Raw genomic sequence first — 27,892 nt, forward strand, 5'->3', positions numbered from 1 at the left:
CTCTGGGACACCCGGACCAACCAACTCAACCACCCCGTGGCTCAACACTTCAACTCCCCCTCCCACTCCACCAAGGACATGCAGGTCCTTGGACTCCTCCATCGCCAGACCATAGCAACACAATGGTTGGAGGAAGAACGCCTCATCTTCCTTCTAGGAACCCTCCAACCACAAGGGATGAACTCAGATTTCTTCATTTTCCTCATTTCCCCTCCCTCCATCTTGTCTCAGTCAAATCCCTCTAACTCAGCACCGCCTTCCTAACCTGCAATCTTCTTCCTGATCTCTCCGCCCCCACCCCCACTCCGGCCTATCACCCTCACCTTGATCTCCTTCCACCTATCGCATTTCCAACACCTCTCCCCCAAGTCCCTCCTCCCTACCTTTTATCTTAGCCTGCTTGGCACACTCTCCTCATTCCTGAAGAAGGGCTCATGCCCGAAACGTCGATTCTCCTGTTTCTTGGATGCTGCCTGACCTGCTGCGCTTTTCCAGCAACATATTTTCAGCACATATGAGAGCAGACTACTAATAGAACCGGAATACTAATGAGGACCTGACCTTCCTTTGATGATTATGTCTGGTCACAGTGTTCAGTAGTGTTACATGACTGAGAGGTGGACATCAGGTTGCAATCTTCATTGCCACTTGTAAGAACATGCAGTTTTATGTTCACCTGGTAAATTTACATGTGACTCAGTAATTATAGAACAATACATGAATTCTTTAAATTATTAAATGCATTGTTGAGGTATGAAGATATATGTATATATGCACTGTGAGACGTTAATGTGAACCTATCATTACTTGCCTCGCTGTGCCACCATGCACTTGCACACATACTTACATTGTGTTTTTTGCGTTCTCTTGATGGAATGGGACACAGGCTGCTGACCTGCCTGACTGCAAGGTGTTCAGGAGTATGGCTGACAGCGTCTCGAGTCTGGGCCCCAATGTGGACATGCCTAAGGGTACTGGTCCTACAATTTTGCAAGGGCAGCCATAGTCACTGAACCATGCAGCATTGATAAGGGCTTTAGCAATGTGGCTCAGGTGACAATGGATGATAAGGGTGCAGTTTAGTTCTGCTAACATCCACCTCATATTATACATTGTAGCATATTGTTACCCACTGACACTACTAAGATTCAGTCACCGATATGGCTGGACGTGGTGAATCTTTGCTAACAGTGGTTGACTGCTGTGCAGATACTCTTTACTCATGCACAACAAGCAGACTTAATAGTCTGAACTTTCCAATGGGAGGCCCATGATGAGCTGTCTCTTGCAGCATGAATTATCGTTGGCTAACATTTACAAGTTGTACTCACATAAAACATCCTAATTCTTCTCCCACAAAACCCTGGGACTCTTGCAACTTCCAGACCCTCATAAAGAATGGTGTGCATGGCAGCGCTCTAGTTTAGGTCTAGGTGTGAAATACCATTCTCTTTATTTAGGCCCATCTCTACCATTGAATGGTTACCAGGGTTTTTCGTAAGGAGGACTATCATTTCAACAGCTCAGGGCCATAGAAATGGTGTAAAAACCAAATACCAGTCTTTGAGCTGGTTCAACTTCAGCAGAAGTAGCAGAAGACACCGAACTCAATCCCAACATGCCTTACCCCAGAATGAAAGCTATGGCATTTAGGGCAAATTTTCCAGAGCTAGGTGTGGGAGATGCGGAATATCCTGCCTCAAGCTACCAGCCTCAAAGATGAAAATCTAGCCAAATTTCCAGGAGGGTGATATTTCAATACCCACTTAGACTGAGGTCCTGACCCTGCCAGCATCACAAATTGGACCCATTACATTTCTATCTTTGTCCCTCCAAAAATGCAGAGTACTACCAGCACCTTTTTTTCAGGTTTGCAGGAATGCTCCCTAATTATATTCCTTGAGATGAAATTGTTATTCAGTGGAACTGAAAACCGTGCAGTTGAGGAGCAGTGACTCACTATTGTTTTTTTTTTCAAACCATTAACAAACTAATTTCCACCAGTAACATTTATAAATGCTTGCAAGACAAATTTACAGAAGACGTAGAATCTCAGAAGCTGACTGATATCATTCATTGGGCTGAATGTTTTTATTTACATTAGCACACACTGTTGGGAGACTGACATTAATGGAGGAATTTCTTCTAATAAAGTTGTAAACTTGAAGTTAATTGTAATTTAACAAGGATTCCCCAGACCGTTTTAAATTAAGTACAGACCTAGTTCATAATTCCATGACTTATTTAGTGAACCCTTCTTTTGTTATTTGCAGATTTGTCTCATGTTTAAAATTGCTGAAAGCACTGCAGGCTCCACCAGACAGCTCTGACGTCAGCAGCTTTAAGGGAATCCCAAAATTGTGAACATAATCCTTGCACAACACGGCACAGCCGCGCTTGATCAGATTTGCAAGTAACTCGACAGGCATTTCCTGCTCTTGGGGAAATCTCAATTTGCAGAAGACTTCAGATCGATCCTAATTGATGACCCTCAATGCCAGCCTACCGGGAGAAAAAGGATGTGCGCCAGCGGGAACTTCTGAAGGGAGATTACCAGGAGATGTTTTCATTGCCTGCCACCCACCTAAGGTCGATAGTATCATATTGAACTAACACTTGCTTCGTGTATATAAGCCTGGTCTGTGGATGGATGAATGCAGAACATTGTGCATTTCAGTTTGATCTACTTAGCGCAATCGAGTTATTTGAAAATACTGGGACACCTTTTGGGGTCATTTTATTCTTCTTCGGAAGAAAGTTGACTAAAGCCCAAGACAGTTTCTTTGATATTCAGGTGAGCTTGCGATATGTATTTTATAGCAAGAAAGATTGAAATGCTCGGCTAGTTGACTTTTTAAAAAAAAACACGGATTAGAAAAACTTTGTCTTTCAATTTAAATGTTTATCATACTTTGCGCCGGCTCATGTAACGTATGATTTTGGAAAGAAATGTTCTATTGGCATAAGAACAGTTAAACACAGGGATGCACACTCACCTTAGTCAACGCGTAAATATTGAAAGTTACACTCTGATTTCCCGTATAAATTTCGCGTGAACAGTTAGTTAAATGGATCGATCCATGATGCGTGCAAAGTAGACCTGAACTAAAGCCTGGATTTCAATGTGCTGCTTTGGCAGTACCTTTCTTAATCCATGTCTATAAATGTGAGCTCACCAGATATTAAATCTGGAACGAAACAAGTGTTACGGGGAGGGTCAGAGCAACAGCTCGCATGATGTAGAACCGGATAAAAACTCAGGAATGTGGAGATTGAGTTGTCCTTGTGACACCACCTCATCCCGTGATGAGAAGGGTTAGATTTGGTTTAAGCAGTCTTATGTAAAAAAAAAGCGTTCACTTTGTGCTCTGGTACTCCCACTCTGACTTAAGCCACCCCTGGGCAAGGCTGAACACTGTCTCGGTCAGCAGGCTGCCTGACAGGATTAGGAGAGAATTCCTGATTGTCCTTTCATTCCAGAAAGCTTCTAAAACAAATGTTAATCTTCTCTCGACCTCTCTTTTATCTAGAGATGGGCCAAAGGAAATGGCACACCTCGCTAGGCATCTTGTTTTTGTTGGTCAGTGTGGGTCACTGTGAAACCAGAGCAGAACCGAGGCAGAAACCGAGAGAATCACCTCTAGCTCTCATTTTACAAGGCGGGAGAGACAGCAATCACGGGGACAGACAAATAGCCAAACGATACAGCACTTTATATGCCTTGGACCAAGACTACAAGCACTTCACGAAAGAAAAAGCCGCTTTTGTCCCGAGGTTGGACAAACCAATAGGTAAGAGCTGAAAGGGTAGGTGAGTGATTGTTCGTATGTCGGTTAGACGCGGTGTTCTCCTCTCAACACTAAGACTTTAATCCCGGGTTATCATGTTTGAGTGCGTGGAGGTGTTTGGACCATTCCATTTATAATAGGGTCAAACATTTAACCGCAGGCACTCTGCGCATTAGGAATGGTATTAAAACACGACAGGATGAGTCAGTTATTGTTTCGGCAATCTGAAATAAATAATTGTAGTTGTACTGTAAGAGCACAACTTATGCCTTACGGTTCTATCCGTCAGGTCGTGACTGATCTGAAATCAGATGATGTTTTTCGTCTGTACAATTCATACATCAGTGCCAATATGTATTAATACATTTCGCTAAAAGTAGTAACTTACAAACAACCGACTTAACAAAACAACCCGCTTTTTTGTTAGTTTTGATGTCCATGTTTTTGTGCATCTTAAAACAGGTCAAATGTATTGTAAAAGTATGTGCGCTCCTTTGTCAAAACAAAACAAATGTAATGAAAGCTGTCCTTGTTTAGCATGTGAAGCAGAGTAGATCCACGGCAGGGTCATGTGCTCCATGTCTACAGGACAAATTATTTCATCTGGGTGCACCTCAGTGGTCTGCTTGTGATCATGACAGGAGATGATTTGAAAGTCAGACAATGTAAATTCTGAACAGTTACAAAGTAGGAATTGCCCTGTTTCAAATGGGCATGTTGTGATTGGGCATTTAACAGTTGGTACAGTTTATCATTCATACAATACAATCTGGAAAATAAAATTACTAACAACATACATTAGTAATAAATTCAAGCTTATAGTAAAGCAAAACAACAATCAAACAAGTGTCACATTTTGAGCTTGGATTTGTTATTATTGCTTCAACATCATATGTTAAATGGGAACTTGGGTTAAATTTAATTTTCAAATTCACAGTTACTGAAACTTCACAAATGTCCTGTTTTCAATTATTCTTTGTATCAAAACACCCCAAAGGGACTCCAGTATATCCGACAGAGGCATTTTAGCATGTTTTGCTGAATTCTTGAAAAATAATAAAAATGTGGAATAGTGGCAGAACCAGATTTTACCCCATTTTGCAGCCCTGATTCAGAAATGTGGGAATTCTGTTTGTCCCTCAGCAAACAAATTTTCCTATCAGTTTTACTAACTTAAGAATAGGACTTTCCTGTAGTGGACAGTGTAGAATTCACAAATGCCACAAAGTAGAGATCTTGTTGAATGCTAGCACCGTAATTTGAACTCACAGATTAATTGTGCAAACTAACATCAAGCTTAGTTGCAACAAAAGAAATTATATTGTATTGTTATATTTGATCTATTATTTTAATGGAAACGATGCATATTTAAGAAAATTGGGTGGTATGTATTAAATAATTTGGTCTCAACAAGTGTTTAAATATGAAATTCTTGGACTTGGGTGGAGGCTGCAAGGGATGATTAGTGGGGTCTGTAATGCATAAAATTGTCCTCTTTTCTCATAGTGAAACAGCAATACTGGCACTTTTGTTCTGTTGCCTTTTATTCAGGATACAAAGAGGAGGCAGATGAAGATAAAGTTGCCTGTTGAAAACCTAGTTATTCCCTTTCTACTTGTGCCCACATAAAATATTTTGAATTGAAGATATTGAATTGGGTATGAGCACCACATAGAGTCATTGAGTCATACTGCATGAAAAAGACCCTTCAGTACAACTGGTCCATGCCAAACATAATTCCAAACTAAAATAGTCCCATTTGCCCGCTCTGACACAACCAGGCTGGGGCTGTACTACAAGAGAAGTTCTACATTGCACAGGATCATAGTCGCAGGCCATTCAGTCCATTGAGTCCACACTAACTATCCGAAGAGCATCCCACCCAAACCCAAGCCCCACTGCCCTAACACTGTAATCCTCTATTTCCCATGGCTAATCCACCTAGACAGTAGGGGCAATTTAACGTGGCCAATCCATCTAACCTTGACATCTTTGGATTTAAAAAAAAACAATATTCCAAATTAATCAATTTTTCCAAATACACTATACTTGAACTGATGATCATATTTATCAATAGCTTGAAATTTGCAACAATACTGCCCTCTATTGACTCAATTAAGAATAGTAAGTTGGCTTTTTTGAGAACAGAAGGTGACGATCACAATGAATCAGGCAGCATCCACAGAGAGAGAGAGAGCAAATGTTTTGATGACTGATGAAGACTCTGTTGAAGAGTCATGTAGACTCAAAAGTTAGTTTGCTGTCACTTGATGGATACTGCCTGACCTGCTGTGATCATCAGCATTTTTTGTTTTCAGTACAGATTTCAGCATCTGCAGTAATTGCTTCTAAGATTTTGTCTTCTGTATGACCTGTAGAAACAAAAACTAAAAATCAAGCAAAAATGGTCCAAGACTATGTAACATTTTAAGTCCAGTAGGCAATCATTAATCTCTATTCCATTCGCTTCTGAAGTTATTTACTAAAGGCTTCTACAGATGATGCCAACATCTGGATGGTTGTGATGATTTCAAAATCTATACCTTTAAAATTTTGCAACTTTGCATCAGTATTGGCAAACTAAATATTTATGAATGTTCTATGCAACTGTCATAATTGTACTTTGGATCAGGAGACATGCAAATGAACAGAAATGATACTGCATCAATTGTGAAAATGACAATGGTAGTTATTGACTATTTCCTATATGTATGCAATCATGCTACAAGTATAACTTTGCAGAGTACTTAAAAAAACTTTAGCTTAATTGAATATCAACTTTTTTTCCTTTGCATTTTATGAACTAATAACACCTTCCCCTCTTCAATACAATGAAATGCACACAATGGCATTCAAATCCCACCTAGTTAAAAATTATTTATTTTTATATATTTGTTTCTGATATGAAGATCAATAAAATATTGCTGATCTCAAAAACCTAGTGAAATGTCATATCTATTTGTTAACTTCTTTCCATTGGATGTGAGAGTTCATGGAAAGGAATCGTTGGAGAAGGCAATTACTGTTTATGGTTTTCATGTACTCTAGAGTTCATTAGAATTTCTTTGTTTTCATCAGTAAGATAGAGAGTGTATCTCAATGAACTTGCTCCAACATTAGGGATAGATTGGGTAACCAAAATAAAATATTCAGTAAATTAACAGCACCCTTATTCATATGTCCATAGCCAGGAGGAAAATCTCAGGCATACAGTGAATATTTAAAGATACGACAAATAATGAAGAATAAAATATAGAAAATGTTGTAACTATCTTTTAATAAGAAGACAAGTTAACATTTTTGGTGAAACCGTCTGTCAGTACAAATATATTTTTTAAAATACTTTTCACTTTAGATTTCCAGCATTTAAAGTTTCTATTTTGTAAATCAGGCTCCTTATTTGAATGGTGTCAATTTAAATAATAGGTCTGGGATAGCAGTCTCAAGGTAAGAAGGTCTGTGTAAAATACAATTACTTTTGTTTTCAAAATTGTACTTTTGATATTTGAGATAATGAAAATATGTGTCATGCATTTTTTACATCAATGTATACTTGTACAAAATATATTATAATTATCATCCAGATAAGAGTATAAGGATTAGCAATGTGATCATCTTTTAATTTTCTTTCACAGAGGTTGTCCATAGAGTCCCCGATGCAAAAGAAAAGTTCATAAAGCATTTTGCAGGTAGGAATATAGTCAATATATTGTGCTAAATTAAACATGATGCATTAAAATAACACACTTTCCTGTGACTGAGCTAGTATTATAAACCTTTTCCTAATTATCAAGCAGGACCAATCTCATTCTCATCCGAATGCAGTAAGCAGTTTCTCCGCCTCTATTATAACACAAGGGACTGCTCTACACCAGCTTGTGAGTACTAAACTCTTTATTTATCGAAAGCGTATGAATGGATTGTCTTCTTTATTTTAAAGCTTTGTAAAGTACCATTATGAACTTATATTGAAATACTAATTTGATGAAAAATTGTATTTGGCTAAAGAGTAACTAAATGTCAATGAAAACCTGATACATTTGGATATTAATCAACAACTAATGATTAGTAGGCAACAGAATATTATTTGCAGATGTCACAGAATGCGTGTTATAGTCTGCTCCTAAATAACTAATTTGTTCCAACTTAACTTTTTAAAGATAATATTGACTGCTGTTTTCAACTGCCTTCAGAACTATTTGGAAATGTTAAACCCCTGCTGCTGCAATTCTATGATATTCTCCAGCATGTTAACCAGCCTGACATTAGGCATGGAAATACCATTGGCTTTGGTGGGCAGGATCCCAATTTAAGTAGCAAAGTCATGATTCAGTAGTGTCATCTGGCATGTATACTATTTTATCAGCTGAATTGACTAAATGCCACAAAGTCTCAAACCTGCCAGTCAAAAATGGTAACATTGAAAACAAGGCCACATGAAGCCCACAGAAATAATTATATGATTTTACAACCACTAAAAAGAGAGCCCATTCTTGTCTCAAAAGATTACAATGGGTGTCTCATCTCTTACGTTTCTCTTGTACTCATGAAAATGAACATTTCTGTTCCTCCTCCCAAGTTCCCATTCCGAACTTATTTTGTTGGGTACTTCTTGTGGGTCCCAGTGATCTTTCAGTGAATTTTCTTTGAGAGTGTTTTTAATGTTGGAAAAATATCCAAGACCTCACTTTTCAGGAACTCTGATATTCTGCTGTTCCTTCCTTATATACTGAATTAAAGTTGAGCTTCTGACTTTAAATGTCAGAGGATTCAACTGCAATGTTAGTAATAACTTTGATCAATAACTTTGGATATTATAACACTATTTGGTTACTGATCAAAAGTTGGACAGAGACTTAACCTGTATTTACTTCATCTGCTTTCAAGATTTATGTGCGTTCAATTATATTCTCAAATGATGGTCAAAATTGTCTGGTGATAGTCTATTGAGAATCATATGTTCATTTTTAGTACTGACGTGTTGAGCTAATTGTCATTTTGTGTACTAGAGTCAACCAAAGTTGTTCAAGTACAACGCTTCCATATTTTAAATAGAAAACAACTTTAATCCAAAGAATATTAAATATACAGACATATTTTGTAAACCTTTGCTCCACTTTGGGAGGATATGTTGGAAATTTGGACCTGGATTTGTAATCTCATGACTGCCTGGGATTTAAGTGTGTAAAATTAGAAAATGGTCAGTTGCTAAGGAAAAACAGTCTTCAGCATACAATGAAAGAGGATGGTGAAAACTATCAGGTGTAATTGATGCTCAAAATGTAAAGAACACTCATTATATATCAGAAGTATTCTGACAGCAGTACTATATTGTATTCAGGATATTTCATCCAATCATTGGTAGTAGGAGACACTAACAAACCACACATTGGTTAAATGATGATGACCAATATGTGTAATGTATCATAAAACAATATACAAAGGAAGTTATAAGAATGGATCACCCAGTTCCTAAGTGCCGAGGTTTGTACTTATAATGAGAGTAAGAATATACGAACGGAAACAGAAGTAAGCAATTGAAGCTTTCAAGCCTGTCCTGCCATTCAACAAGATCATGGATGATCTGTTCCAGGTCGACCTTTTCTTTCATGTGAACTTATCATTGCCCTCAACTCAAAGATATTTCAAAAATCTATCTTTTCTTTGTATACTTCCAGTGATGTCGCCTTCACAACTCTCTGGGATCGAGATTACCAGACATTTACTATCCTCTGGGAGATGCAATTCTTTTGCATGGGCAGCATGGTGGCACAGTGGTTAGCGCTGCTGCCTCATATTGCCAGAGACCCGGGTTCAATTCCCACCTCAGGCAACTGCCTATGTGGAGTTGGCACATTCTCCCCATGTCTGTGTGGGTTTCCTCCCACAGTCCAAAAATGTGCAGGTTAGTTGAATTGGCGTTGGGTATGGGTGGGTTGCTCTTTGGAGGGTTGGTGTAGACTTGTTGGGCTAAAGGGCCTGTTTCCACACTGTAAGTAATCTAGTCTCCATTTTAAATAAATGTCTCCTCATTCTGTCACTATGTCCCCTAGTTTGAGATTCCTTCACTGGTGGAAGCATCTTCTCAACATCTATCCTGTCAACACCTTCAGAATCTTATATGTTTCAATAAGATCAATCCTCATTTTTCTAAACTGAATACATATATGCTTACCCTGTTAACCATCATTGAGAAGTCAACCCCTTCATCCCAGGAATTAACCTAGTAAATCCCTTTTGAACTGTCTCTAATGTCAGCATACCCTTTCTTACATATGGGGACCAAAACAGTACACAGTACTTCAAGTGCAGCCTCAGCAATACCTTGTACAGTTGTAAAAAGATGAGGTATAGTCTTGTTTTGGATACTGCTGCAGTGAGGGATTTGGAGGGCAGGATTGGAGAATACAGTTGTCTGGCATAAGGAAAATGCTGCCTGAACTGCTGTGCTCTTCCAGCACCACTAATCCAGAATCTGGTTTCCAGCATCTGCAGTCATTGTTTTTACCCCATAAGGAAAACATTTCCCTAACGTGGATGCATAGAAGATGAGTTGACATGAGTCACACTATTTGGTGACTGAGCAGATCTAGATGCATATGAACAATACATCTCTTCAGGGATGTTTCAAAGATTTGAACCTGCTACGTTCTCAGCTTAGGGAAACTACTTTTATAACCTTTGCTGAGAAATGGCCCCTTTCAAATCCACACCTTGTTTTACAATCTCTTTCAAACCCAGTGAGTTAGTTGATATTTCTTTATTCCTGTTATTTAATTCCTCTCAAGTTAATTCAAGAAAGAAATAAGGATTGCAAAAATGTAAATTAATGCAGGATAGGAACAACAGAGGAACATGAAATTCAATGTTCATCCTCATCCTTCTCTTCATCATCATTATTTTCATCATCAACTAACAAGATATAAGGATTTTATCTCCTCAACATCATAGGAGCAGGCGTAGGCAATTTAGCCCATCAAGGCTGCTGTATTATTCAATTGCATCATGGTTGAGAGAAAGATTTTGAAACTAAAATGGCACCACATTGGAACCGAATGGAGGTAGCCCAGCTCTGACCTCTCTTCAACTCCAAAGAAGAGTACATTGGATTCAAGGTGCTAACTCTGTTTCTGTCACCTCAGATACTGTTAAGACTTGCCGAGTTTTTCAACCGTTTCTGTTTTTATTTCAAATTTTCAGCATGAGTAATATTTTGATTTTGTATAAATCATAGCTGTGTACATTTTCACCCTTTTTTGTCCCTTCATCCCTTTACCTAGCAGAAAACAAATGTCGTCATCATCATGATCCTCCACATCACCTTTGTGTTCTTTTGCCTCTTTCCCTGAATGACATGGCACTTACAACCACAGAACACACCAGATGGCCTCCTTCTTTAAAGACCGCAAGTTTCCTTCCCATGTGGTTGAAGATGCCCTCTAATGCATCTCATCCACATCCCACACCTCCGCCCTCAAACCCCACCCCTCCAACCATAACAAGGACAGAATCCTCCTGGTCCTCACCTTCCAACCTTCGCATAAACCGTATCATCCGCCGACATTTCTGTCACCTCCAAACGGACCCCACCACCAGGGAATATATTTCACTCCCCACCTCTTTCTGCTTTCCGCAAAGACCGTTCCCTCCGTGACTACCTGGTCAGGTCCATGCCCCCAACCCCCCCCCCCTCCCCTCCCCCACCCACCTTCCCCTCCTGCCACCTTCTCCTGCCACCTTCCCCTGCCACTGCAGGAATTGCAAAACCTGTGCCCACACCACCTCCCTCACCTCCATCCAAGGCCCCAAAAGAGCCTTCCACATCCATCAAAGTTTCACCTGCACATCCACCAATGTAATTTATTGTATCCGTTACTCCTCTGCATTGGGGCTACTGGATGCCTTCTCGCAGAGCGCTTCAGGGAACATCTCCGGGACACCCGGACCAATCAATCCAACCGCCCCATGGCCCAACATTTCAACTCCCCCTCACACTCTGCCGAGGACATGCAGGTCCTGGGCCGCCTCCACTGCCATTCCTTCACCGCCTGACGCCTGGAAACTTCTGGAAACTTCTATTGGGATCAGTCTTTCCAGGGCAATATAGGTCAATTTTTATTATAACAACATAAAAATCTATTGATGGCAGTGAGCAGCTGCCGGAAATTTCTAAGTTGGCAGCAATCAAGTGATGCATCCAGCAGGTGACATACAAGAACAGGAGGGATACTGTAACATGGGAGCTTGGAGTTTCAAGAGGTTTCATGCTAGAAGGGGCAAAGTCTAAACAGTTGGAAGTGTGGTGAGATTTTTGACCATGGTGCATGGTAAGAAAACTTATCATTCTATTTAATGAATGAGTGGGGTCCAGTGATATCAAAGCAAAAATAATTGTCTTGCTACAGCTACCAAGTCACCCTTTTTGGGATTGATTGATTTCCTTGAGAATTGAAAGATGGCACTCAGCACTTCCTTTTAATAGGCAGAAAGAGAGGACAGCAGATACTGGAGAACAGAGTAAAAAATATGGTGCTGGAAAAGCACAGCTGGTCAGGCAGCATAAAGGAGCAGGAATGTTGATGTTTCGAGCATAAGCTCTTCCTGATGTAGAACTTATGCTCAAAACATTGACTCTACTGCTCCTTGGATGGCGCTTGACTGGCTGTGTTTTTGCAGCATTGCACTTTTTGACTCCCTTTTAATACCTCTTTATACATGGAAATGGTGACTTCAGAAGCAGCGTGGTAATAAGTTGTCTAGACTTGCAATTTTATGTTACATTTCTAACATGCAGTTGCATGTAACAACTTCCCACTACTATCCTTGAATGGCCCGAATCTTTCTCTAGTCATTATTTTATTCCTGATATACTTATAGAAAGTCTTAGAGTTTTTCCTTGACCTTACCTGCCAATGACTTCTCATGTCCCTCCTTGCTTTTCTTAGCTCTCTCTTTAGGTCTTTCCTGGCTAACTTGTAACTCTCAAGTGCCCCAACTGAGCCTTCATGTCTCAGCCTATCATAAGCCGCCTTCTTCCTCTTGAGAAGAGATCCAACTCCTTTAGCAAACCACAGCTTCCTCACTCGACCACTTTCTCCCTGCCTGACAGGTACATACTTGTCAAACTCATGCAGTAACTGTTCCTTGAATAAGTCCACATTTCAATTGTGCCCATCCCTCTGCAGTTTCCTTCCCCATCCTATGCATCCTAACTCTTGCCTAATTGCATCATCATTGCCTTTCCCCCAGCAATAACTCTTGCCCTGTGGTATATACCTACCCCTTTCAATCAATAAAGTAAACATAACCAAATTGTGGACACTATCACCAAAGTGCTCACCTACCTCCAAATCTAACACTTGGCCAGGTTCATTACCCAGTACCAAATCGAATGTGGCCTCTCCACTTGTTGGCTTGTCTACATACTGTGTCAGGAAATCCTCCTGCACAGATTGGACAAAAACTGACCCATCTAAAGTACTCAAACCAGAGTATTTCCAGGCAATATTTGGAAAGTTTAAATCCCTCATAATGACTAACCTGCTACTCTCACTCCTATCCAGAATTATCTTTGTTATCCTTTCCTCTACATCTCTGAAACTATTTTGAGGCCTATAGAAAATTCCCAACAGGGTGACCTTTCCTTTCCTGTTGCTCACCTCAGTGCAGACTACCTAAGTAGACGAGTCCTCAAACATCCTTTCTGCTACCGTAATTCTATCCTTGACTAACAATGCCACACTTCCCTCTCTTTTACCATCTTCTCTATTCTTACTGAAACATCTAAATCCTGGAACCTGCAACAACTATTCCTGTACGTGCTCTATCCATGTCTCCGAAATGGCCAAAACATCAAAGTCCCAGGTGTCAATCCATGCTGCAAGTTCACCCACCTTATTCCGGATGCATCTGTCATTGAAATAGACACACTTCAAACCACCTTCCTGTTTGCTGGTGAACTCTTGCAGCCTTGAAACCATATTTCTGACCTCCTTACTCTCAATCTCCTGAACACTGGAACTATAATTTAGGTTCCCATCCCCCTGCTGAATTACTTTAAACCCTCCTGAATATCATTAGCAAATTTCCCTCCCCCCAGGATATTGATATCCCTCTGGTTCAGGTGAAGACCATCCTGTTTGTAGAGGTTCCACCTACCCCAGAATTTGCCCTAATTATCCAGGTATTCCAAACCCTCCCTCCTGCACCATCCCTGTAGCTGCGTGTTCAACTCTTCTCTCTCACCCTTATTATAACAAGGTACTTGGATAAGTTCAAGTTACTCAAAATGATTTTGTGAAGCTGCCAGCAATCTATAGGATGCATTTGAGGAGGTAACACATGAAATGGATAAAAGGGAATTGGTGAATGTATTGTACTGTTCCAGAAAGAATTTGATTAGGTGTCAGATCAAAAGAAAATAAAAGCTCATGGTATAGGGAGTATCATTGTGGCATGGGTGGAAGATGGCTAGCTAACAGGAAGCAGTAATTGGCATAAATGGGCCTTTTTCATATTGACAAGATGTAGCAAATAGTGTTCTACAAGGATTGGTGCTGGAATCTCAATCATTTAAAATTGATCTCAATGACTTAGATGTTGGGACAGAAACAATGACATAAAGATAAGCAGGAAAGTAGATTTAAAAGTAAAATAAGGAAATTATAAAAATATATTGAAAATGAATAAGGCAAAAATCTTTCAAACTCAGTACAATGTGGGAAAATGTGAACTTATCCATTTTTGCTGGAAAAATAAAGAATAAGCATGGTACCTAAATAGTGAGAAATTGCAGACCTCTAGCACGCAGAAGAATACAAATATCCTCATCCATGGATTGCAGAAGGTTAGTGTCCAGGTATAGCAAGTCATGAAGAAAACCAATAGAATGTTATGATTTATTAAGAAAGGGATTAAATATAGAAGTAGAGAGGTTTTGCTTCTATTATGTAGGATGCTGCTGGGAATGTATTTGGAGTCAGGTGTGCAGGATTGACCACCTTTTTAATGAGCTGAAAATGTGTTGCTGGAAAAGCGCAGCAGGTCAGGCAGCATCCAAGGAACAGGAGAATCGATGTTTTGGGCATAAGCCCTTCTTCAGGAATGAGGAAAGTGTGTCCAGCAGGCTAAGATAAAAGGTAGGGAGGAGGGACTTGGGGGAGGGGCGTTGGAATTGCGATAGGTGGAGGAAGGTCAAGGTGAGGGTGATAGGCCGGAGTGGGATGGGGGCGGAGAGGTCAAGAAGAAGATTGCAGGTTAGGAAGGCGGTGCTGAGTTTGAGGGATTTGACTGAGACAAGGTGGGGGGAGGGGAAATGAGGAAACTGGAGAAATCGGAGTTCATCCCTTGTGGTTGGAGGGTTCCCAGGCAGAAGATGAGGCGCTCTTCCTCCAACCGTTGTGTTGCCATGGTCTGGAGATGGAGGAGTCCAAGGACCTGCATGTCCTTGGTGGAGTGGGAGGGGGAGTTAAAGTGTTGGGCTACGGGGTGGTTGGGTTGGTTGGTCTGGGTGTCCCAGAGGTGTTCTCTGAAACGTTCCGCAAGTAGGCGGCCTGTCTCCCCAATATAGAGGAGGCCACATCGGGTGCAGCGGATGCAATAAATGATGTGTGTGGAGGTGCAGGTGAATTTGTGGCGGATATGGAAGTGTCCCTTGGGGCCTTGGAGGGAAGTAAGTGGTGAGGTGGGGGCGCAAGTTTTGCATTTCTTGCGGTTGCAGGGGAAGGTGCTGGGAGTGGAGGTTGGGTTGGTGGGGGTTGTGGACCTGACGAGGGAGTCACAGAGGGAGTGGTCTTTTCGGAACGCTGATAGGGGAGGGGAGGGAAATATATCCCTGGTGGTGGGGTCCGTTTGGAGGTGGCGGAAATGACGGCGGATGATACGTTGTACATGGAAGTTGGTGGGGTGAAATGAAGTATGTAAGTGCATTGCACGCAGTTCAGAGAAATCTTGCAAGACTGATATATGGAATAGGGGGTTGTCTATTTGGAAGTCAGACAGACCAAACTTGTATCTGCTGAAGTTTCCAAGAATAAGAGGTGACTTGATAGTAATGTATAAGATCCTGTGGGGATCTTGACAGGGTAGATGGGGAAACAAACACTTCCTTTTGTGGGAGGATCAAGAACTAGAGTTCATTGCATAAATATGAGGATTCACCTATTTAAAACAAACATTGGGCAATTTATTTTGTCCCTTTGGAAATGTCCATCCTGCAAACCCCATCAAAATAAAATGACATCTGGGAGCAGATGGCACTGATACTGAGCGACTCCTTGCGAGCTCCCTACAGCAGATCTTATTCTAAAATTTCTTATAACTGTTCCATACTTTAAAACCTAAATTCTAAGTCTGTAAAAGTCACTAATCATGTTCTTTATAATGTTGATCTTGCTTCACACACCTTCTGTACAGTCTAGCCTGTATACCTCACTCTGTCTAAGCACCCTATGATCTGTATGCCCTTACTTACTATGTACTGCTTGCAAACAAAGGTTTTCATTGTTAATTCCAGGTGACTACAATAAATCAAATCAACTCAAATCAAATGAGAAAGCATCTTTATTCCAGTGTAGCTCTTCAAGACCCACTGCCTGCGTCCCCAGTGATGCCAGCTCTTAGTGGATACTAGCCTCTGATTGGCCAACAGCTTCAGGTGGTGATGAGAACTCAGTAGTAAAGCACCTGATAGGCTGAGAAGCCAATCTGACAGCGCACAAATATTCAATCAGGACTTGATCTTCTGGGTTCTCTGTTGGTAGATACCGGTGTTTTGTCATCACTGAAGGTACCGGCCCCCACACTTAGTGCAAATAGCATTAAATCCATCCCACATTTTTTTTAATACTTATATATTCTTCAGACAAATAATTATATCATTGAAGTGGTTCTAACAATCTTAATTGGAACAAATTTGATTTGATTTATTACTGTCACATGTTTTGATATACAGTGAAAAGTATTGTTTTGTGTGCTATCCAGACAAAGCATACCTTACATAAGTACATCATAGTAATAGAACAGAATGCAGAATATAATGTTACAGCTACGGAAAAGGTGCAGAGAAAGATCAACTTTAATATATGAGAGGTTGGTTCATAAGTCTGACACAGCAGGAAAGAAACTGTTCTTGAATCTGGTGAAATGTGTTTTCAAACGTTTGTATCTTCTGCATGATGGAAGAAGGTGGAAGAGAGTATAACCAGGGTGGGAGGTAACTTTGATTATGTTGGCTGCTTTCCCAAGACAATGGATGAAATAGCTCCACAGAGGCTGGTATTATGTCACCAATCATACTTTATTTACACATGGCTGGCTTCTCACTCTCCTGTTCATTTTTGTCAGCCGGGGCTCTCTGATTAACAGCCCCAATCAGAGAACTTTTATTCTATGAGGTCAACTTGGCTTTCTTCTTTACAATCACTACATCCCACCCCCACCAGGTGTGGGAACATAGGCCTGTTGCTTTTTTTATAGCCTCTCCTGGAGAGTTTTTGCACCGGATCTGGTTCCTATGACTTAGTGTCTGACATAGATGCTGTATTCTAGAATGTAGCCAGCCTCCTGCACCCAGAACAAATATAAAAAAAAATTCTTTAGGCTTTGACATCTGTAGTGTCCATCTTAGACTCCAAGGTTTCTTTGACAATAGACAGGGGAATACTGATCGGTTTCAAAAGCCTTACCAGCTGTTCTGAGTGGCTGGGTATGTTTTCCTCCTGCCCCGTTTGTGAGTTTGCAGCTTTCATGTGGTCCACATGCTTGTTCAGGACAGCCTCCCCTACCTGAAATTTGTACATCATGGGACCTGACCTTACGTCTTCCATACCATTTCCCTACAGTTCCATGGTTTTGGAAACTTACATCCACTGAAGTAAACAGTCGCTCTCGCTTAGAGGTGTCTTTAGGTTTACGCTGTGTCTTTAAGTCTATCATGAAAGATTGGATTGCTTTTTCTGCCAGACCTTTGGATGATGGATAGTGTGGAACTGTCCTTGTTTGCCAAATGCCATTCGACTTTAGGAAATACACAAATTCTCTGCTGGGGAATGATGGCCCGTTATCTCTGACCAACGCTTCTGGCAGTCCATGTATTGCAGAAGATACTTGCAGCTTTTCTATCATTGTCCCCATGTTTGGTTAATGAATTTTTTTAATGTGTTCAATGGCTTTGAATGGTCATTCACAATGACTAAGAACATTGAGCCGAAGAAAGGGCTGACATGGCTGACATGTAACCAAGTTGAGAGTTTACTAGTCAATTCCCATGAATGTGGGTGAGTTGGTAGTGGTAAGTTTTGATTTTGTTAGCACTCTAGACACTGCCCCACCAGTGTGGCTATGTCTGTATTCAATCCTGGCTGCCAGACATAATTTTTAATCATCAACATCTTCATGTTGGACACCCCTGGCTGACACTGGTGGAATTTAGCCAGTATCTGTCAGCAACCTTTGCTTGGGACAATCACTCTTGCCCCCCATAATAAAATGCAGTCTTCTGTTGTGACCAGTCTTCTGGTCTCACCAGATCCAGAAAGGTTCCAATTCTAGTTGTGATGGTCCTTTTGTTTCCTCCATCACCACCAGTTGTTTTAGTTTTTCCAGGACTGGATCTGTTTGTGTCCACAGTCTGATATTGTCAGCAGTGACTGGAGGGTGTCCAGAAAGTTTAAAACCATTATGGACTCTTCCAGTGGTGGCACACCAATGATGCATCTGGATGTGGAAGGCATCCACTTTTTCCACTTGGGCTCCGGGATGGTGTTCAAACTTGTTATTGTATGCACTTAGAAAGAGAGCCCAGTACTGAATTCAACCTGAAGCTATGGGCAGCATGACCTTTTCCGTTTTGAGAAGCTCTAGCAAGGGTTGTGGTCTGTTACTATTACATTTGTAAAGATATTAGTGGAGCTTACTCACACCAAAGATGATCGTTAAACATCCTTCTCTATCTGCATGTATTTGTACTCTGCATCAACCAAAGTCCAGTAAGCACACACTACTGGGCATTCCTTTCCTTTATTAGCTATGAGCCAACACTACCCCAATACCTTATGGGGAGGCATCGCATATCAGGGCTAGATCTCACTTAAGACCATAGTGTGCCAACACCGTAAACATTGTTAGCTGCTTCTTCACTTCGCTAAATTCTACACTTTGGTTTCGAGTCTATTTTCAAAGTTAACCCTTTTTCAATAGCAGATGTAAGGGTGCCAGGATGGAGGCCAGGTTACGTATGAACTTTCTCTAACAATTCACCAACTTAAGGAAAGACCTAACCTCTGGTATAAACGTGGGAGCTGGGGCACCTTTGATCACCTTCACTTTTTCTTCTAATGTGTGTGACCCAGTCTTGTCAACTCCAAACCCCAAGTGCGTCACTTGGTGTAAATGGAACATATATTTTTTCATTCAAGGTGTACACCCACCTTTAAGAAATGTGTAAGGACCAAGTCCATGTTCTGTAAGTGCTCTTTATTTGTCTTCCCTGTTGTTAACACGTCATCCAGATCAATGGGAACCTGGGGTAGATCTTGTTAAATGTTTTCCATCGTCAACTGAAAAATGGCACAGGTTGATGATACCCAAAATGACAGCCTCATATATTGGTACAAACCATTGTGGGTAATTAGAGCATACTTCTGGGAATCCTCATCTAACCACAATTGCAGGTATGCAAGGTTAATGCCTAGCTTATTGAAGGACAGCTCCCCACCAATTTTGCTTTTAAATCCATTATGCAAGTGGTTGGGTATTTATACAGCTGCGAGAAGCAGTTTATTGTTTGTTTAAAATCTCCACAAAGGCTTTGGGCTTCCCAATCCATATGACCGGTGCTACCCATTCTGCAAACTGTTACTGGTTGTATGATTCCTTCGCTTTCCAGATTCCTGATTTCTGCCTATACTTTTGCCTTGCAGAATTGTGGAATTTATTTTTGGTCAACATGCAAGATGGCCTTGGCTCCTTTGATAATCCCTCGACTTTCCTGAAAAACCTTTGAGTATTTAATAAGGGCTTCACTCAGGTAGCCATTTTCCGATTGAAATATGTTCAGCCAATCAAGCTAAACGTTTCTCAACAAATTTCTTGCCATCAGATTAGGCCCGAGTCATTTACTACAATCAGTGGTAACTGAACCAGCTACATCTGATACGAGATCGGGACCAAAGTTGTACCCTTAATTTGTAAAGGTTCTCCGGTATAGTTAAAGACTGGTTCCACAATCACTGATACAGCTGTGCTAATACCAACCTCCATTAGAACTGGGTGACCATTTAACTAGGTGTTTATTTTGATTGGTTCTGATTATGTATGGAATGAGTTGCCAGAGGAAGTGGTGGCAGCTGGTACAATTGCAGCATTTAAAAGGCATTTGGATGGATATATGAATAAGAAGGATTTAAAGGGATATGGGCCAATTGCTGGCAAATGGGACTACATTAGGTCAGGATATCTGGGCAGCATGGACGGGTTGGACCGAAGGGTCTGTTTCCGTGCTGTGCATCTCCATGGTTGTCGTTAATTAATTTAACTATTACAACCAAATGTAGATGGGCTTTCTAGGGTGTGCACTTGCCTGGATATTGGTCTATGAGTTCTCACACTCAATTCAAGTCTAGTGGAACTCTTCGGCTGTCTTTAGTCCACATCCTGGCAGCAAGTCCAATGGCTTGCCGGCCTGAATCGTGAAGAAACTGTTAGCTGTTTGGCCGAGGCTTGGCTTTGTTTTGGGGTGTTGCAATGAGCTGAGGATCTCTGAGATCCCTTGGTTCAGGATGTGTCCAAAATGAGGCTATGCATTGCCTTCACTCAAGTGGTGTCCCCAAAGCTTAGTTGGCCCAGCGAAGGTATTTACTTCCACCAGCATACCCTGTAACTCATTTGCTCCACTAGCTGCATTTTCTAATGACAAAGCCAGTTGAAGTGTTTGTTTAAAGTCCAGTTGGGTTTCAGGTAGTAGGCACTTTTACATGGTTACATTATTAATCCCACATACCAAATGGTCTCTCAGCTTCACATTAAGGGTTAAACCAAAGTCGCATGCCTCTGCCAGGCATTCTTAACCTCGTCAAATATCCTGACGTGGATTCCTCTGGTTCTTGAACTGCTGAGTAAACCCGGTAGAGTCTCAGAATTGGAGGATGCTTGGGGTCATAATATTCCTTAACTAAATCCACCAACCCTTGAAAGTGTTTAGTATCTGGTGCCTCAGTGAAATTAAGTTCCTAATAACTGAAAAAGCTGCAGGTTCACATGCTGTTTGGAGAATTACTTGTTTGTTTTCATCTGCCCCAATGTCATTTACCCAGAAAAAATAATGCATTCTTTACACATACAAGTCTTTGATGGCAGGATCAGACAAGTCAAGCTTCCCGAATAATGCCATGATGTCTGAAATGCCTACTGCCACTCAGCCAGTGACTGTTGTGAGCAAATTTCTTCAAGAGCATTTTTTTTCTCTCCTCACCATTGAAATAACTCTATGCAGGTTGATATCCTGTCACTAAGACACCCTTTATTTATAGGTGCACAGTTCTTGACACTGGTCCAGTTTCCTCAGAGCCATCTCTCAGAGTGAACAGAACTTATGATATTCCTGTTTATACCTGTCAGCCAGTGCTCGGGTTAACATTCCTAATCAGGAAACTCATATTCTATGAGGTCCACCTGGCTAACCTTGTTACAATCACTGCAGCAGGAAATGTAGATGGAGTCAATGGAAGAAGGCTGGTTTTCATGGTGGACTGGGCTGCATTCACAACTCTCCATAATTTCTTGTGTTCTTGGGCAGACCCATTGCCATGGCAAGATGTGAGCATCTGAATAGAATGTTTTCTACGGTGCATCTATAAAAATTGGTAAATAATGACATTTTGAAGCTGAATTAGTCCAATTCATTCTGTATTTAAACCTGGAGTTGGATCACAATGTACAAGAAAACTTCAATGAATGTTTAAGAGTAAACCAAGCAGTAGCGTCTGTTTTATTACATATAAGAATCTATTTGATTGTGTCTTACACTAAAAGTTAATAAACATCTTACTGAATGTGACATTGACAGTAAAGATAAAAGGTTTATGTTGAGACAAAATAGCAAGCATCAAGCGAGAAGAAGGACAATTGGAGATGCTTCAAGTGAAAAGGGGAGTAGAAGAAGATTATGGCCTCTGCCATAATCCTCCAATCTTCCCAAACACAGAGTAATTCCAGCTGATTGCAAGATTGCAAACATTATATCCTATTTCAAAAAGGGGAGAAGGATAAATCTGGCAACTGTAGGCTCATCAGCCAAACACAGTATTGGAGAAACATTTCTCATCATTTATCTGTGTGAAAATTTACGAACATTTGGAAATGTATTTTGATTGAATTCTTTGAAAAGTGTCAGTGGATAGTGCAGTTGTGTATATGAAGTTTTAAAAGGTATTTAAAGTACAGAATGGTGTGAACAAAACTAAAACCCCTTATTGCACAAAATTGATGAAAGGATGGAAAGTAGAGTTTAGCAGTGAACAATAAGCTTTCAGATTGGAGGAAAGCATACAGTGGTGTTCCTAGGGGTGCTACTCTTTAATATATATTAATAACATAGTCTTGGGAATACAAAATTTAATTTCAAAGTTTACAGATGACACAGGATATAGAAATGATGTAAATACAAAGAAGGGCAGCAATGGATTTCAGGACATAGACTGACTGGTGCAATGGGAAGACTGACAATGAATTCAATTTAATACAGACTGAAAATTTTGGTGGGAAGAATAAGAATAATAAACTAGATGATACAATGTTTTTATGGAGGGATCTCTTTTGGGTGGCACGGTGGCTCAGTGGTTAGCACTGCTGCCTCACAGCACCCAGGTCCTAGGTTCGATTCTAGCCTCGGGTGACTGTGTGGATTTTGCACATCCTCCCCGTGTCTGCGTGGGTGTGCTCTGGTTTCCTCCCACAGTCCAAAGCTGTGCAGGTCAGGTGAATTGGCCATGCTAAAGTGCCCATAGTGTTAGGTGCATCAGTCAGACGGAAATGGGTCTGGGTGGATTACTCTTCGGAGGGTCGGTGTGGACTTGTTGGGCCAAAGGGCCTGTTTGCACACTGTAGGGAATCTAATCAAAGATCGGAATCATTATGCATGCAACCTTTTGAAGGCTGTTTGAAAGAAAACCCACAACAGCCCTTTAATTAAAGGCAGCATAGAACTGACAAGCAAAGACGTTGTGTGAAGCACAGGACACTAGTTAGACATCAAATGGAATACTGTATCTAAATCAGAATTCAGTTAGAAAATCAACTTGAGGTTTTGCTTGCAGAGATCCTTGTAGTGAAGACATGGCTACCTGTTTATCTCATGCCAATATCAAGTTCGCCGTTGAACCTGTTTCTTGGTGAAGTAGTAGTCATCTGTTTAGCTCACATGACCCATTCAACACAGTTGCCACTGACTTGAGAAAAAAAACATGCTGTGGATCCGTGCATGCTGGAATATTTCCATATTAAGCACTCTGCCTTGAGCAGCAAGAGTGGGAGCTGCTTCTTAGTTTGCATAAATATTTTTAAAAGTAAAGAATAACTATATTTGGTATTGGTCCTTTAGAGAATCTGGGAAATTGATACTGAAAAGCAAGGAAATGGCAGAAACATTGAATAAGTATTTTGTATCTATCTACACTACAAAGATTAGAAAGCTTCCGAAAATACTCTAAAAAATCAAATGGCAAAGCATGGGGAGGAAGTTAAAACAATCACCATTGGCAGAGACAAAGTACAGAGAAAACTATTTGATGTAAAATGAAATAAGTCCTTAGGACCTGATGGTCTGTGTCCCAGGGTCTTAAAGGAGGTATATGCAGAGATAATAGAGAAATTGGTTATGATATTTCAAAAGTGTTTAGATTCTGAAAGATTGGAAAATAGCAAATGTAACATCATTATCCAAAACTGGAGAGAGAAGAAAGCAAGAAATTATAGGCCAGTTAACCAAAGAGTGGAGAAATCATAAGAATCAGTATTAAGAATCAATATTATTCTTTGAGGAATTAACAAGCAATGTGATAAAGGATAATATTTATATATAGATCTTGAGTACTTGGATTTCCAAAGGGCACCTAATATGATGTCATAAAGAAGTTACTGAACAAAATAACAAGGGTTTCATATAGCATGGATTAAGGATAACTTAGTTAACTGGAATCAGAGAGTGGGAATAAATTGGTCTTTTTTGGACTGACAAGCTGTAACTATGGAGTGTCAAAGAAATTACTGCAGTGGTATCAACTATTTACTATCTATACCATTAACGTAGGTGAAGGAACCAATTGTATGTTTGCTAACATTTCGATTAACACCAAGACATGCAGAAAAGTAAGTTGACAAGAGGCAGTAAAGGTCAGAAGCATTGTTTTGTTAATGTGTGGGCAAATATTTGGCACATGGAGTCTGATGTGAGAAAAGTGAACTTTTTGATTTTGGCAGGAGCATTGGAAAAGTAGTGTATTATTTAAATGGAGAAAGTTTACAAAAAAATTGTAGTACAGGGATGTCTGGGTGCCCTGATATGTGAATCACAAAATGTTGGTAAGCATGTACTGCAAGGGATGAGGAAGATTAATGAAATGTTGGTGTTTATTGCAACTGGATTGGAGTATCAAAATATGGAAGTGCTTCTGCAGTTATAGCGGGCATTATTGAGACCATATCTGAAATGCTGTGTACAGTTTTGAACACATTAGATTGTTTACTCTACTCAGTCCTGTTATAAGGATTTAACTTGTGAAGACAAGTTGAACAGCTTGAGTCTATATTTGTTGGAGTGTAAAAGAATGAGAGTCAAAAACTGTGTGAGTGATGTGAGGGAGATTGAAACTAAAGAAAATGTTTAAAAATAAGAAATCTCCCTTTTAAGGTGGAGCTGACGAAAGTATTTTTTTCTCTCAGAGGATCATTAGGATGTGTGGAGTCAGTTAACTCAGTTGGCTGGATGACTGGTTGCATTACAGATTATTGCCAACAAGTTAGGTTCAGATTCTGCACTGGCTGAGGTTACCATGAATGACGTTCCTTCTCAACCGAAGCAGCTTGCCTGAGATGTAGTGACCCTCAGGTTAAACTGCCACCAGTCATCTCTCCTCAATGAAAGAGTCACCCCATAGGCGATAAGACTATAGTGACTTCACCTTTTCCTATCCAAAGGGTGTTGAATTCTCCTCCCAGAAAACCATGGAGGTTAGGTCATCGAAGGAGTCAAGGATTATGGGAATCAGGCAGGTATGTTTATCATTATCATTACCAATACCAAAGTTGAATGCCTCCATCAACAACCGGGAATTAACAGGGACCAGACACTGAACTGGATCAGTTGTAAAAATACTACAGCTACAAGAGTACATCAGAGGCTGGGAAATCTGTGGTGAGTGACTCACTTGTTGGTCTACCAAAAACTACCTATAAGACTCATGTCAGGAGTGTGATGGAATATTCACCACATTTTGGGTGAGTGCAGCTTCAGATACTTCAAGAAATTCAAAATCCTCTAGGATAATGCAGCCTGTTTAATTGGCATCCCACTGACCACATCAAACATTCACTGGATCCAGCACCTAAATATCTGCAAGATGTAATTGAGCAACTAATACATTCCAAAATTGCAACTCTATCAAATAGAAGGGCGATGACTAGAGATTTATGGGAACATCACTGACTACAAGTTCCTCTCAGAGTAGACACTGTTGTATATGGATGTAAGAGTCTGAAAGAGTTTACCATATGGAACATCTTAAGCACCATAATGATGATGTCAAATGGACTTGTGAGCAGAATAGCTTAGGATCTCAGAGGGGTAAGAACTAACAAGTGAGCGTTCATCCTAGGCTCTGTAGCAATGTTTATCATCAGTTTGGCCTGTAACTCATTACTAGCATTCATTAATATGCTCATTTCAAGAGCCTTGTCTAGTTATACCAGTAACTGTTTATTCTTTACCTAGACTAGATAAAGCAGGCCTTGTAGATCTCTACACTTAAGGTGGGATGGGGCAGCAAACCTAATCCATAGTGAGACCCAGACTCAGTTTAATTGTACATGCAATATGGTGAGCTGTGGTGCAGTTTTAACTTAGCTGCCTCATATGGAATCCACCGTACAAATATAACCTTCAACTAATTGTTAACATCATCGACAATAAACTGTTATGATAAACTACTTCTGTCCAATGCAAGAACCTTTTGTTAATTTTCCCAGCAAGTTTTTTTTAAACCACACTAGATCAAATATACCCTGTAGATCTCATTAATAATGATGGTAGCTGAAACATTATCCTTGGTGAGGTGTATCCTTGGGTTTATCTACACCTTCTTGACTTGGATCTTTATCACACTTCTATCACTACTGCTGTTTCCAAACATTGGACCTCCCTCACTTGTGTTTCTGTAGTCATATATATATATATATACACCAGAAGGACTGCAGTAGTTCAAGAAGCTATCACATTCCCAAGGCTAATTACAAATAGGGAAATAAATGCTGGCCTTGCCAACACTACCCGCATCGCGGAAATGAATTTGGAAAAAGAATTGCAAACCCTGACTTTCTCCCCATCCCCTTCTACCTTACATTGGAATCATTCTTGCATCACACTGAAAAGTAGCAGCCTCAGTGTATCTGCAGCTATGTATGGCAACAGGTCTCTGAAACTGTGAGCACTGTTTGAGTTAATTTGAATATAAGATCTAATAGAAGATATCGTGCATCCTACTACATATTCAGTTGCTGTAATTCAGCCGTTTTATACTGAAGAATTCACTAAATGCATCCCAATGGCTTAGTCTGAGTCAATAATGAGATTAGTATAAGCTGGAGTGCCAGCTGCATCTGTCCTTCTGCATCTTGTATTATTGAATACAGCTGAGAAGGAACATGCTCCACTGCGAAATATAAGGCATAAAGGAAAATACATCTAAAAACATGATCTATCATTCTTGCATAAATATATAGTTACTAGGAAGAAAAGACTGAACAAAATATAATGTACCAGCAGAGATTTGTAGCTGTTGATAAGCATTGTATTTACTTGTCGAGTGTTAAGTGTCTGTAGAGCTTGCCAATTTTTTTTTACATTCACTCATGGGATATGGGTATCTCTGGCTAGACCAGCATTTATTGCCCACCCCTAATTACCCAGACGGCATTTAAGAGTCAACCACATTGCTGTGGATCTGGAGTCATACGTAGGCTGGACCTTGTAAGGATGGTAGATTTCTCTCCCTAAAGGACATTAGTATTCCAGATGGCGTTTCCCTAATAATTGGCAATGGTTTCACAATCATCATTAATTCCAGATTCTTTATTGAGTGCAAATTCTACCATGCAGGATTTGAACTCAAGTCCCTGGGGCCTTAGCTAAGCTTCTGGATGAATAATCTAGTGATAATACCACTAGGCCATTGCTTCCCTTTTTAATTTAACAATGAGAGTCTGCATTGACTCTCCACATGTGTTGGTTCCACTACTAAATTCATATGTCCCTTCTTAAGGCCTCTTTAGTGTATGTCTAACATCAGCGTTAAACCTCTAAGATACTAATGAGTGTTGTAAAGACTATTTAAAGGACTCCTTTACAACAATGACTTGATGATCAAAGACAGGACTAAAAATTCTTCATATGGCTGATGAAGAGATGATTAAATTTTTTTGTGAAATCAGGTAAAGCAATATTGCTCTCATCCTCAAACACCCTGTGATCCCTGACTCTAAGAGTGTGACATTCATCTCAACTGTGTCTGTTGTAACCCCTGTCCCAGAAACAACTGCTGGTAGTGGTTCTAAATGTTGTTTTCTCTTTGATCTAGCAGCTTACCCTCAATCTAACAACCTATTTCTGTTGGTCCTTCGAACTTTTAGTTTGAACTTACACCAGTCACTATACTTTATTTTGTCTCATTTGTGTTAATCTGAACAGATGGAAAACATGAGTTTTTTTATTGAGGTTATTGAGCCATAGGGTCATACAATACAGAAACAGACCCCTCTGCCTAACTTGCCCACGCTGACTAGGTTTCCCAAGCTAAACTAGTGCTCTTTGCCTATGTTTAGCCCACATTCCTCTA

At 40.3% G+C, this 27,892-nt stretch overlaps 1 protein-coding gene across 3 annotated transcripts in view; it reads left to right on the forward strand.

Moving 5' to 3' along the window:
- The first annotated feature begins 2,430 nt into the window (after positions 1 to 2,430).
- The window catches only part of alkal1 (ALK and LTK ligand 1), a 54,313-nt gene continuing 28,851 nt past the window's right edge, over positions 2,431 to 27,892 (forward strand). Inside the window, exons 1-4 of one of the 3 annotated variants that reach the window (XM_087985841.1) lie at positions 2,431 to 2,794; positions 3,531 to 3,791; positions 7,424 to 7,477; positions 7,583 to 7,666. In XM_087985841.1, the coding sequence (XP_087841967.1) occupies positions 3,533 to 3,791; positions 7,424 to 7,477; positions 7,583 to 7,666 (397 nt within the window). In that variant the 5' untranslated portion in view covers positions 2,431 to 2,794; positions 3,531 to 3,532. The other 2 variants (XM_087985842.1, XM_043688320.2) reach the window with 2 other exon arrangements.

The sequence above is a fragment of the Chiloscyllium plagiosum genome, unplaced genomic scaffold, assembly GCF_037043375.1.
Source record: "Chiloscyllium plagiosum isolate Xiang-an unplaced genomic scaffold, Cpla_swu_hap1 HiC_scaffold_4, whole genome shotgun sequence".
In the NCBI taxonomy this organism is placed as follows: domain Eukaryota; kingdom Metazoa; phylum Chordata; class Chondrichthyes; order Orectolobiformes; family Hemiscylliidae; genus Chiloscyllium; species Chiloscyllium plagiosum.